Genomic DNA, 12,877 nt, shown 5'->3' on the forward strand with positions numbered 1-12,877 from the left:
GAGCTGGGGCTGTTCAGCCTTGAGAACAGGAGGCTGAGGAGAGACCTTATTACTCTCTACAGCTGCCTGAAAGGAGGTTTTATGATGGAAGGTGTTGGTCTCTTGTCCCAAGTAGCAAGTGATAGGACAAGAGGAAATGGCCTCAAGTTGCACACGGGGAGGTTTAGATTGGATATGAGGAAGAAATTCTTCAGGGAAAGGGTTTTGAAGCAATAGAGCAGACTGCCCAGTGAGGTTGTGGAGTCCCCATCACTGAAAGGTGTTCAAAAGACATACACATGAGGCTCTAGGGACATGGTTTATTGCCAGAATTAGATTATAGTTGGACTCAATGATCCTAAGGGTCTCTTCCAGCCACAATTATTCTATGATTCCATGATAAGTCATTTTTGCTATTTTCTTTCTCAGAGGACCATGCAGCCTCCCTGAGAGATGTGACCTTTCTGAGGTGTTGGAGAGACGTCTCACGGTCACACCAGCCAGTTCCACCAGCCCCTGTCTGTCCCTTCCCAGACCAAACCTTTTCTCCATATCGCAACCTTCCAGGCGAGTTTCTGGGACGCAGCAAATGCTGTGCTGGTCTTCTGGGCTTGTTCAGAGAGAGCAGCTTGCCAACATGTTGATGGGCTCTCTGTGCACCTCAAAGCTTTCCTGACCATTTTTCTCAGTGTCTTCCTTGTACCCAACCTTTCTGGTCCTTGATCTGTACATGAGGGGATTGAGCAGGGATGTGGGGAAGGAGTAGAAAAAAGGCTTTGTCAAACTGTCTTGCGAGGGCTGCTCTGGGCATTCCACAGTCCAGGATGAGGGTGCTGGAGAAACCAGTGGCACAGGTGAGGTGAGAGGTCCAGGAGGAGAAGGCCTTGTGCCTGTCTACACTGGGGTAGAGCAGTGATGCATTCATGGGATGCCCATGTGAATAGGAAGGGGACAAATGGCTCCAGGGGACAAAATGCCTTCCAGCCAGTTCTTTACCCATCACAGATACACCATCCAGGCCACGAGCTGCAGCTTCTCCAGGAGATGCTGTGGGACACGGTGTCACAGGCTTTACTGCAGTCTAAGGACACAACACCCACAGCCCGTGTGGCAGATTCACTCCCCACGACAGACTTTCCCTCATCTGCTCAGCCGGTCACCTTGTCACAGAAGAGATCAGGGTGGTCAAGCAGGACCTGCCTTTCATCCAGCCATGCTGATTGGGCGCGATTGCTCGTCTCGTGTGTGTGACCTCACAGTCCTTTCCCAGCCATGTTCCTGCTGTTGGCCAATCCCCTGCAGAGGCAGAAGTGACCTCACAGTGCCCTCCACAGCCATTGGTTCCCACTGGACTATGAGTTCCTGAGACACAGTGACCACATGGCATCGTACCCACCATCACCCTCCTTGTGGTCCAGTGTGTGAGCAGATCAAACTGAGCTGCTTTCATCAAATTTATCTGATAGATTTCCTATCAAGGGTTTGAGTGGAGAAACGTTCCTCAGAGGAGCTGCTGTATTTACTCTGGGGCATTTTATATCTCTGCTCCTGCCTGTGATTTTTTGTTCTTCTTTGTCTGTCTATTCTGACGTGAAAGAGCTCTCCAAGGAAAAGATTCATGGAATCCTACAATAACGCAGGTTGGAAGAGGCCCCTGAACACCATCTCTGTCCCACTGACCTTTATGGCAGCCCAAGGAACAGCTGATGGCATTTGTGCTCACTTGGGTTCATCTCACCACATGCACACAGTGGACATGCACATGATGTGTGTGTTTACATCTCATCTGTACAATGAAAACAGGGACTTTTGACCTAGTATTTCATAGAATATTGGGATGTCCTGAGTTGGAAGGACCCAAAGGATCATGGAGTCCAACTCCTGTCCCTGCACAGGACACCCCACAGGTCACCCCGTGTGTCTGAGGACGTTGTCCAGTCTCTTCTTGAACACTGGCAGTTTGGGGCCGTGACACCTCCCTGGGGAGCCTGTTCAGTGTCCAGCACCTCTGGATGAAGAACCTTTTCCTCACGTTCAACCTGAACCTCCCCTGACACATATTCCACCTTTACATTGGGCTCCTTCACTAGTCACCAGAGAGAAGACATCAGCACCTTCCCCTCCTTCTCCCCTTGTGAGGAAGCTGTAGCCACCATGAGGTCTCCTTTGAGTCATTTCTTCAGCTCTGATGCTGAGAAACCCCTTGGTTTGCTTTCTGAAGCAGAAAAGAGAAGCCATGACATCCAGCCTCTTTCCCTGCAGGCTGCAGACATCGATCTCACTTCCCCACCTGCTCTCACCCCAGCATTTCTGCACCTTCACTGCTGTGTCTGCACCCTCACTGGCTGCTCTTTGGAACACAAACCATGGGCTGATCCAGCTCCCTCTGGGTCACCTCTTGCCCCACAGCACTGGCCTTCCAGTCACATTTCTTCCTCCTCATATCCATTTGTCACCTTCCAAGTAGACTTCTTTTTTCTCTTTCCTGCTTCTTCCCACTATCAAGAAAAGCTCGACCATCTCACAAACTGCCCTTCATGCAGGGGACCCAACCCATTAGGCTTCTTGTGGTCTTTTACCTGACCGGAGAGAATTCACCTCGCCGTGGTCTTCTAAATCCCATGAGAGCTGCTGGCCTTTCAGCTTCTCTGACAGACACGACCATGTCCCTGCCGATGTCCCGTCATGTTCTCAGGTGGGATGGACGTGACAACCCGTCTCTCTTCCTGGGTAACATCTGTGGGCCCTCGGGTAGAGGTTCTTTCCCAGCCATGTCCCTGCTGCTGGGCTGTCACCTCCAGACACAGAACTGACCCCACTGTCCCCTTCACAGCCACAGGATTCTGACTGGATTATGAGTGTCTGAGACACAACTGACCTCATAATAGCACACCCATTCATCCCCCTCCCCATAGCCCAGGACCTGACCAGATAATAGAATGCTTGTTGTATCAAATTAAACAAATGCATTTGCCTCTGAAGGTTTGAGTGGAGAAACTTTCTTTGCAGCAACAGTTGCTTTTATGTTGACATCATTTCTATCTCCTCTTCTGCCTCCTCATTTTGAAAACACAATCCAGAATCACAGGGCAACTGAGGTGAACCTCACTGGGTCAGTGGGGTTTGTTCCCAGAGTCACACACACAAATGTCAGGGTTGTGCCAGGTGTCCATAATGGAGTTGGCTTTGTGGACCCTCATCTGAGGCAGAATCATAGAATCATAGAATACTCTGATAGGAAGAGAGCCTTGGGATCATTGAGTCCAACCATAGCCCAGCTCTCGCACTAAACCATGTCCCTGAGAACCTCGTCTAAACACCTTTAAACCCCTCCAGGGGTGGTGACTCCCCCACTGCAGCCTGTTCCAATGCCTGACAACCCTTTCCGGGAAATACTTTTTTCCTAACATCCAATCTAAACCTCCCCTGGTGCAAATTGCGGCCAATTCCTCTTGTCCTATCACTTGCTACTTGGGAGAAGAGACCAAGACCTGTCATATTGCAACCTCCTGTCAGGCAGTTGTGGACAGTGAGAAGGTCTCCCCTCAATCTCCTGTTCTCCAGGCTGAACAGCACCAGCTCCCTCAACCGCTCCTCATCACACTTGTGCTCCAGCCCCTCAGCAGCTTTGTCGCCTCCTCTGCACTCTCTCTAGTACCTCAATGTCCTTCTTGAGATGAGGGGCTCCAAACTCAACACAGGATTCAAGGTGCGGCCTCACCAGTGCCAAGCACAGTGGCACAATCACTTCTCTAGTCCTGCTGGCCACACCATTTCTGATACAAGCCAGGATGCTTGTGGCATTTTGGCCACCTGGAAACATTCTGGCTCATATTCAGCCAGCTATTGCTCAACACCCTTTCCACCAGGCAGCTTTACAGCCACTCCTCCCTGAGCCTCTAGCGCTGCCTGGGGTTGTGACCCAAGTGCAGGACCCAGCACTTGGCTTTGTTAAGCCTCAGACAATAGGCCTCAGCCCCATGATCCAGGATGTCCACATCCTTAGGCATGGCCATCCTCATGTCCCACGTCATGAGGAATGGACATGGGGACCTCAGTTCAAGGCAGCACATCCTAGTGCTGCATTCAGGCCTTCATGGAACATGCAGGAATAGTTGATGTTGTACTCAGTTGTACTGAGTTGGGTTCTTCTTATGTACATGATATGCATGCTCATATCTCATCCATGCGGTGGAAACATTGGCTTCTGACTTACTCATTCAGTGTCCTTGTGTTGAGGGATGAACAACCTCTCTCAGCTGGGGTGAAGGGCCAGTGCAGGAAAAGGTGGTTTTGAGGGGCTGGTCTGTGGTGACTGTCCTGGGCCAGTTTCCCCAGGTTGTCCCATGAACATGGGCACACACCAGCCCCTGCTCTGCTGGTGCTTCAGGGCTCTCCCAGGAGGCCTGGCTGGGAGAGGACACTGCTGTGTGCCAGCCCTGCACACTCACACACTTCAGCTGTTCACTGGTATTTTCTTCTCTGGGGCATTTGCCAGTTCAGCCCTCCCACCCCCTCCTGAATTGTGCCACCCCCCTGCCCTCTCCCCAGCCGAGCCCGCAGAGCAGCCACACTGGAACTGGAACTGGTCCCACAGCAGTGGGGACCAGTGGGAATGAAGGACAGTGAGAATGTTCATCCAGCCAGCAAGCTGAGTGGGTCTCCAGCACAGGCAGCTCCAGACCCAGGTCCAGACTGGCTCCCCAGGACAGCATGAGACATTTGGCCTAGGGGATCCTCAGGAATGTCCTGCTGCCACAGTGCCAGGGCCACCTGCCCCAAGCTGCCACCTGCAGCAAAGGGTTTCTCTTTCCATGTCTTTCCTGCACACATACAGTGCCCCACTCTTCTCCTGGAACATCCCGTCTCCCCACAGAGCCCTTTCCCAAGAGAGCTGAGCTATGCTGACCTGGCCAGATGTTCCTGCCCCCCTTCCCATGCTCCATACAGCTCCGACCTGGCGGTGCTGCTCTGCAGAGCAAGTGGGCTGTGGTGCCCAGGGCCATGGGGTGAGTCCGCAGATTCATGCTGGTCAGGGTGGGAGGAAGACCCAGCTCAGGGTGGCTCCTGCTCACTCCCCCACAGCACACAGACTTCGCTCCTGCAGCCCCAGAGATGTCAGAGAGAGGATTCTGGGCAAACAAGGCTGTGCAGGGTCCTTCATTTCATTTAAAGACACAGAGAGTACAGCTCTGCATTTACACAAATATTATGGGTCACATGAGACAGGTAGATATATACATAGACATAAGATGATAAATGATTTTGCTTGTGGAGAGCATTAATAAAACCATGAAAAGCGAAAACCAAAGAAAACAAAAAACCCTACAAAACTCAGGCTGAGCTGTTTATGAGTTATATTACAAGTAACATGCAGAAGAAAGAGGTCAGCTCATGACTGCTTTTAGAAAGCAAACAGTCATCGGTTTCCTTATGGCATTCTTGAGCTCCTGGTTCCTCATGCTGTAGATGAGGGGGTTCACTGCTGGAGGCACCACCGAGTACAGAACAGACACCACCAGATCCAGGGATGGGGAGGACATGGAGGGGGGCTTCATGTAGGCAAACAAGGCAGTGCTGACAAACAGGGAGACCACGGCCAGGTGAGGGAGGCAGGTGGAAAAGGCTTTGTGCCGTCCCTGCTCAGAGGGGATCCTCAGCACGGCCCTCAAGATCTGCACATAGGACACCACAATGAACACAAAACACATAAAAGCTAAACAGGCACTGACCACAAGAAGCCCAAGTTCCCTGAGGTAGGAGTGTGAGCAGGAGAGCTTGAGGATCTGGGGGATTTCACAGAAGAACTGGCCCAGGGCATTGCCCTTGCACAGGGGCAGTGAAAATGTATTGGCTGTGTGCAGCAGAGCATTGAGAAACCCAGTGGCCCAGGCAGCTGCTGCCATGTGGACACAAGCTCTGCTGCCCAGGAGGGTCCCGTAGTGCAGGGGTTTGCAGATGGCAACATAGCGGTCGTACGACATGACTGTGAGAAGGGAACACTCTGCACTAAGCAAGAAAAATACAAAGAAGACCTGTGCAGCACATCCTGTGTAGGAGATGGCCCTGGTGTTCCAGAGGGAATTGGCCATGGATTTGGGAACAGTGGTGGAGATGGAGCCCAGGTCGAGGAGGGCGAGGTTGAGCAGGAAGAAGTACATGGGGGTGTGGAGGTGCTGGTCCCAGGCTATGGTGGTGATGATGAGGCCGTTGCCCAGGAGGGCAGCCAGGTAGATGCCCAGGAAGAGCCAGAAGTGCAAGAGCTGCAGCTCCCGTGTGTCTGTGAACGGCAGGAGGAGGAACTGGGTGATGGAGCTGCTGTTGGACATTTGCTTTTCCTGAGCATGGGGCGCTGTCATGAGGAAAAAAAAGACAGTGAGAAGCCAGGGAAGAGTTCTGCGACAAAAATGATACCAAGTCCCATAGACCCTCCCCTGTCACACACAGACACCCTTTTCTTTTCCTAGGAGAACTTTCTCCAGCACTGTGGCTATAGCCCTGCTTGGTGCTGGAAAATGTGCAACCAAGAGCAGGGGCTCTGCCCATGGGCCGTCGATAAGTCAGCCCAGCTCTGCAGAAGTGGGGCCACAGGAACGGTGGGGACTGTCCTGGTTCTGCTAATACAGAAGGGCTGTCAGCACTTGCTTTCCCAGTGATAAGGAACAGAGATGGTGAAGGTAGTTTGGGCTTTCCAGGTTTTTTTACACCTCCCTCCATATTCATTGCGGAGCGTTCTTGTTTTTCATGGTTTTTTTCAATGTTTTTCATTGACTAACATGGCAGTTGTGATAGTAAAGACCTACCCATACATGTTTCTGGATTAATTTCTCTCCTATAGCTTATTTTTGTTATTTAAAATTCGCATATCTACTTAGTTGAAACCAATATTCTCATCCTTCTCAAAATGTCTGTATGCCTTTGTATGTGTATTCTTCTCCTGGTTTTCCCCAGATAAAACATTCCTCTATATAAACTTAAAGCACACTATACCATAGAAAAAGTGTTTCACCTCAGGTGTTGAACATAATCCAAACAGCAGCAGGAGCAGTCTCCCCAAAGTAAGTGCTGAACACACACGAAGACTAGCACAGTTTGCTAAAAAGAGCTGCCAGAACCCTACTGCTATGCTCACTGTAAAATATATACCTATACATATATATATTGAATTCATATAGAGACGTATTTGGCAACAATCACAGTTCCAAAGATGTATTCCTTTGTAGGTTGTGGAAAGTACTTTTTGGGCCTTTTTTTATTTATTTTTTCCACAGAACAAAATAAAATTTATATCCATCCTGTTGTTTCTTCCATTTACTCAGCAGTTTCCAAAGCAATAGGTCTGTGCAATTCTCCTAATTCTGCCCTTTGGACAGGAGGATCTATCCTAGGGCATCAACCATGTGGCAAAGCTGAGCTTTCTCAGTCCAATTCAATATTCTGCTGAGGGCCTTCCTCTTCTCTGGATGATGTCTCCAGATGTCCTTAGTTCTCTTTATCCTGACGTTCTTGGGTGTCAGAAACCCGCAGCATTTCTGCTGCACTCAGGGAGAACAGAGCGAGTCCTGCGAGACCAGAGGATGCCTGTGGGTCAGTGCAGAGTGAGGGCAGCTGCTCTGTCCCTCTGTCTTGCTCCAGCTGCCCTGGGCTGGCACCTTTCTGAGATGGAGCCTGATCACTCTCCCATGTTACCCTGAAAAGCCACCAGGCACTGCTGAGAGCAGAGGGATCCACCTCAGACCATGACAGGTCTCACCCTTTCCTAAGGTCTCAGCACCCAACGTTTAGCCCAGGACACACTCAGCTCATTCCGCAGCCCCACAGACTGCATTGCCCACAGCCCACAGGTCAGAGCAAAGCTGGGACACGTGTGCCCATGGACACACCTGCAGGAAAGGACCCACAAGATCAGGCTGTGACTCTGCAGCTGAAACTGCCATCCCCAGAGAGCCTGACAGCAAGAACAAGATCCCAACAGCAGTGACCCAGAGCAGGGCAGCAAGAAGGAAAATGCGGTGAGGGTGGGTGTGAGAGAGGCCAGGGCAGAGGCAGCCGGGCACTCAGACAGCGTCACCCTTCCCCAGCTGTGCAGCACCTCCCAGACACCAACACTGCCGGGCAGCTGCTCTCAGCCCCTGTGCTCTGCAGAGGAACTGGAGCTCTGGCTGCACAGGAGCTGCTTCATGCCTTGGAGCCCCCGGCCCTGAGGGCAGAGGCTTTGCTGGGTGGGACAGGAGCCCAGGGGGCTGCTCACAGGAGGGATCTGCACTGCAGGGGATCACAGGCACTTTTCTCTGTTCTGCCTCCCATAACGATTCCGGGTTTGGTTTCCTCTCCTTTCTGATCATTTCCCTGCTGCCTGGAGATTCTCCCCTGGGAGGTGTTTCCCTGTCCATGTCTCTTCCCTGTCAGTGCTCACAGACCATCCCACCCTCTGTGCCCTCCCCCTGGCCCTACAGATCCTGCCTGTTCACAGGGCACTGCCTGGGGGCATCTTCCTGTTTGCAGGCTGGAAAACAGATTACAGATTAAGTGTAAGGTGTCCAGCAAAGGTGATGCTGGTTCTGCATAGGCAGAGGAGAGGCAAGGCATGTCAGTATTCTCTTGAAGACCTACTGCAGTTCATGTGTCTCAAGCATTTGTTTAAAATTAAGAACTGCCTTAATCACCACCCAATCCCCAGAGTAGGAGACTGAAAACACAGACTCAGGGAGGTTCCTTATCTTTGTAGTACTTTTTGTCTTCTCCTTGAAACCTCCTCTTGTCAATATTCTGGAATGAGCTGGAGCTGTGAGCAGCCCCGACCCACGGAGAACCCAGCAGCAGAAGGACCCTGCCCTGTCGGGGGTCGCTCATCCCCCCACAGCTTCTCCCCTCAGTGTTGCTGGGATCTCCCGGGCAGGCTGAGCGCTGACCCTGGCAGGCGGCAGAGTCCCTGCCCGGCACAGCCCTGGGGTGCAGGGACCCTGCTCTGCAGGACAGCCCTGGGCAGCCCTGCCTGCACATTTACATTTACACCTCACAGCCACCCTGGGGACAACGCAGCATTCATGTCTTGTCACTCTGACAGTGCAGAAGGCAATCCCTGCTCTGCAGCACATCCTCTCCTCTGATCAGAGAATCTCTGAGAGCTGTACTTACATCTCTCGCAGGCTCTGCAATGTGACAGCTTTATGAGATCCTACCAAGATTTGCAGATTCAATGCCCTGCAGCTGCAGGCTTAATATCTCAGAGGATTTCATTTGCAGTGAACTCTCAGCATCCTCCCAGCCCAGAATGCGTTTCCCTCTCTGTGCCTGGTCCTGTGCCCTCGGTGCTGCAGGCAGAGCCCTCAGCCCTGCTGCGTGTGCAGAGGAGCTGCTCCTGGGCAGAGCTGTCTCTCTGCAGCGCTGCCGCTGCCATGAGCTCCCTGTGTCCCAGGAGCCCAGCCCAGCTCAGCAGCACAGGAGCAGCCCATGATGTCCCTTTCTCTGTCCCCTCTGGGCTCCCTCCAGGTGTCCCTGGGCCTCCGGGGACACATCCTTTCAAACAGCTTCAAGTAATCAGTGATGTTGATTCTCTCTCCTCTGAAGAGACCCATCATTGTGTTCTTTGTATTAAACAAAGAATTCATATGAGAATCAACTTTTCTTGTCCCATCATTAGACAGGACACCAGCAATATTACAGCAAAGGATCTAATTCCTCCAAGCTAGGGGAGGAATATCTTCAGTTGAATGACTTCAGGCATTTTGTTCTGGTTTTACACTCCTAGGTCTAGAGAGACATTCATCAGTCTTTGGCCATGTCATGTCTGTGCTCTGATTCAAAGCCTTTGCACACATGGGCTCTTGGACACTTGGTACCAGGTTTCTTGTGGCAGGTCAGAGCTGGGCTGGTGCCACAGCTGGGGTGGTTCAGCCCAGATGTGAGGCAATGTCCTCAGCCAGGGACCTGACTGGGGGAGCTGGAGCTGTCAGTGCTGCAGACAGAGCTGTGACACGGATGGAATGAACTGCCAGGCAGGGTGGCAGGAGTGAGTTCATCTGGTCTCAATGACAGCAGCCTCCAAGCACAGCAACAGTTCAGATCAGAACTCAGTCCAGACCTGTAAGGAAATTGAAGGGCCCATAATGAGCTGTTACTACTGCAGGAACAGTTAAAGGAGAAACAAAGACACTGTGTGGACACTAATGAATATAATAAGAGGTGAGAATCCCTGTGTCCTCTCATTCTCCCTCTTCACCAGCAAGGTCTCTGAGATCTCTGTGGCTGGAGTCAGAACAAGCAGCAGTGCATGGGGATCAAGTCAGGGGTCACTGGAACTAACACAATCCTTTCCAGTCTATGGGACAGCAGGGGCAGCATCCCAGGAGCTGGGACAGCAGGACGATGTCACAGTGAGGCCACTCTCCACATCTTGGAAAGCTCATGGAGACTGGGGGGACTCCCTGACCACTGGCAGCTCTCACACAGTGTGTGCACTTTTCAAAATGGCCAATGGGTGAGCAGGGGAACTAAGGGCTGTGCCCCAGAGCATGTCCACTGGGACCCCATTTCTGGGTGTCTGGAAGAGAAGGTGACGGGGTTTGCCCAGGGCGGGTTGTGCCTGTCCATCCTCTTTGCTTTCTGTGAGGAAAGGACAGGGTGGCTGGATGGGGGGAGGACAACAATGGCCTGTTACCTGGAAGTCAGCAAGGCATTCAGTGTCATCCCCTGCAATATTCTTGTGTTCAAAGTACGATATTATGGTCTGTGTCATTGTGCAAGTAGATGGGTAAAAAACCATCTGGATGGTTGGGCTTGGAAAGGTGCTGTAGAAAGGGAGGAACTTTCCAGTCCTGAGGACAGTCAAGCACTGGAAGCTGTTTCCCAGGAGTGCGCACCCACTCTGTCCCAGAAAGTGACCAAGATGTGTTTGGATAAAGCCCTGAGTAATCTGGTCTGACCCTGCTGTGAGCAGGAGGTTGGTCAAGACACCTCCCGAGGTCCCTTTGAGCCTGAAGGACACTGTCCTTCCTTTCCCTTCATGTTTTCAATTTAGGGACAGCTCTCAGGTTCTCCCTGACCAAAGGAATAATTTACATGTGCAGGGCTGCTTTGCAAGTGCCTCCAAACAGTCCTGACCACAACTTTTGCATTCCTTTTCATTTGCCCCAATCCAGGGTCTTTTTTGCTCTCCTAATGCCCTTGCAGAAAGAACAACCCTCCTTGTTAATCCTTTCAGAGCAGGTTGTTCAAGAGGTGTCAGCATCCGTGTACAGAGTCTGCACAGCAGCCAGGCAGCAAAGCCATCATTACAGAAATGGAGATGAGACACTTGACCAGCTCCTTGCACCCAGATATCAGGTGACATGTCTGCTGAGATTCCCGGGAACACCTGAACTGTAAGAGCAGAGCATGTGAGTCCTGGTTGGGTATCCTGGCTTGTCTCCTGAACCATGTGGTGCTTCAGGCTGTGAAGAGAATCAAAACCAGCCATTGCACTGGGGTAGTTCCATTTTACACATGTCACATGGGGCAGATGAAGGGAGCTCAGAACTCCAGACTCTGCTGCACTGTTGGGACTGCAGAGACTGGAAATGCAGGTGACAGTGTGTGTCAGTGCACACACATAAAGATTCTGGCTTCCTTTGGGCCTTTGCACTGACCTGGGATCTGTTCATTGGCCACCTTTGTCTCAAAAAGAAACTATTCTATGCAACCTCCACATCACAACACATAAGAAATAATTAAAAGGTAGAAAAATAATGGAAGAAGCACAATTTTGTGGTAATTCTGTCCAACCGGTGTACTCTTTAGATGATTAAAACAAAAAACAAGTGAGAGAAAAAGCATTGTTCTAAAAACTTATTCCAAGACACAACTGCTGAGGTGTAGTAGATGCTTGTAAAAGCAAGAATGACTGTTCGAACTGAAATTAAAGAGCTTTAGTTCATCATGATCATCAGTGAGAAGGAGGAGTTCCCTGTTACTGTTACTAGTGCCAGCACCACTGTTCACAAACATCCTTCAGAGCATCTCCATTGTTCCTGGGCTCCAAAGCTCATCCTGCTCAGAGTTTGACAGGATTGCTGCAAACCCCTGTGACCCAGATCTCTGCAACTGTCTCTGCTCAACAGCCTTTTACCCCAGAAAGGGGAACTAGCACAATCCTTTCCAGTCTATGGGACAGCAGGGGCAGCATCCCAGGAGCTGGGACAGCAGGATGATGTCACAGTGAAGCCACTCTGCACCATCTGTGAAAGCTCATGGAGACTGGGGGGACTCCCTGACCACTGGCAGCTCTCACACAGTGTGTGCACTTTTCAAAATGGCCAATGGGTGAGCAGGGGAACTAAGGGCTGTGCCCCAGAGCATGTCCACTGGGACCCCATTTCTGGGTGTCTGGAAGAGAAGGTGACGGGGTTTGCCCAGGGCAGGTTGTGCCTGTCCATCCTCTTTGCTTTCTGTGAGGAAAGGACAGGGTGGTGGATGTGGGGAGAACATTAATGGTCTGTTACCAGTGGTGGTCTATTACCTGGAAGTCAGCAAGGCATTCAGTGTCATCCACTGCAATATTCTTGTGTCCAAGGCAGGATATTATGGTCTGTGTTAGTGTGCAAGTAGATGAGTAAAAACAATCTGGATGGTTGGGCTTGGAAAGGTGCTGTAGAAAGGGAGAAACTTTCCAGTCATTAGGACAGCCCAGCACTGGAAGCTGTTTCCCAGGAGTGCGCACCCACTCTGTCCCAGAAAGTGACCAAGATGTGTTTGGATAAAGCCCTGAGCAATCTGGTCTGACCCTGCTGTGAGCAGGAGGTTGGTCAAGACACCTCCCGAGGTCCCCTTGAGCCTGAGTGACGCTGTCCTTTCAACCCCTTCATGTTTTCAATTTAGGGACAGCTCTCAGGTGCTCCCTGAACACAGGAATAATTCACAT

At 51.3% G+C, this 12,877-nt stretch overlaps 1 protein-coding gene across 1 annotated transcript; it reads right to left on the reverse strand.

Annotated features, from left to right (window-relative positions):
* Window positions 1–5,366: 5,366 nt before the first annotated feature.
* On the reverse strand, window positions 5,367–6,427 carry LOC135577905 (olfactory receptor 14J1-like). Its single transcript, XM_065048022.1, has one exon. The coding sequence runs from the start codon at window positions 6,336–6,338 to the stop codon at window positions 5,367–5,369; it is 972 nt and encodes a 323-aa protein (XP_064904094.1). The 5' UTR covers window positions 6,339–6,427.
* Window positions 6,428–12,877: the final 6,450 nt, after the last annotated feature.

Source organism: Columba livia, unplaced genomic scaffold, assembly GCF_036013475.1.
Source record: "Columba livia isolate bColLiv1 breed racing homer unplaced genomic scaffold, bColLiv1.pat.W.v2 Scaffold_178, whole genome shotgun sequence".
Taxonomy (NCBI): domain Eukaryota; kingdom Metazoa; phylum Chordata; class Aves; order Columbiformes; family Columbidae; genus Columba; species Columba livia.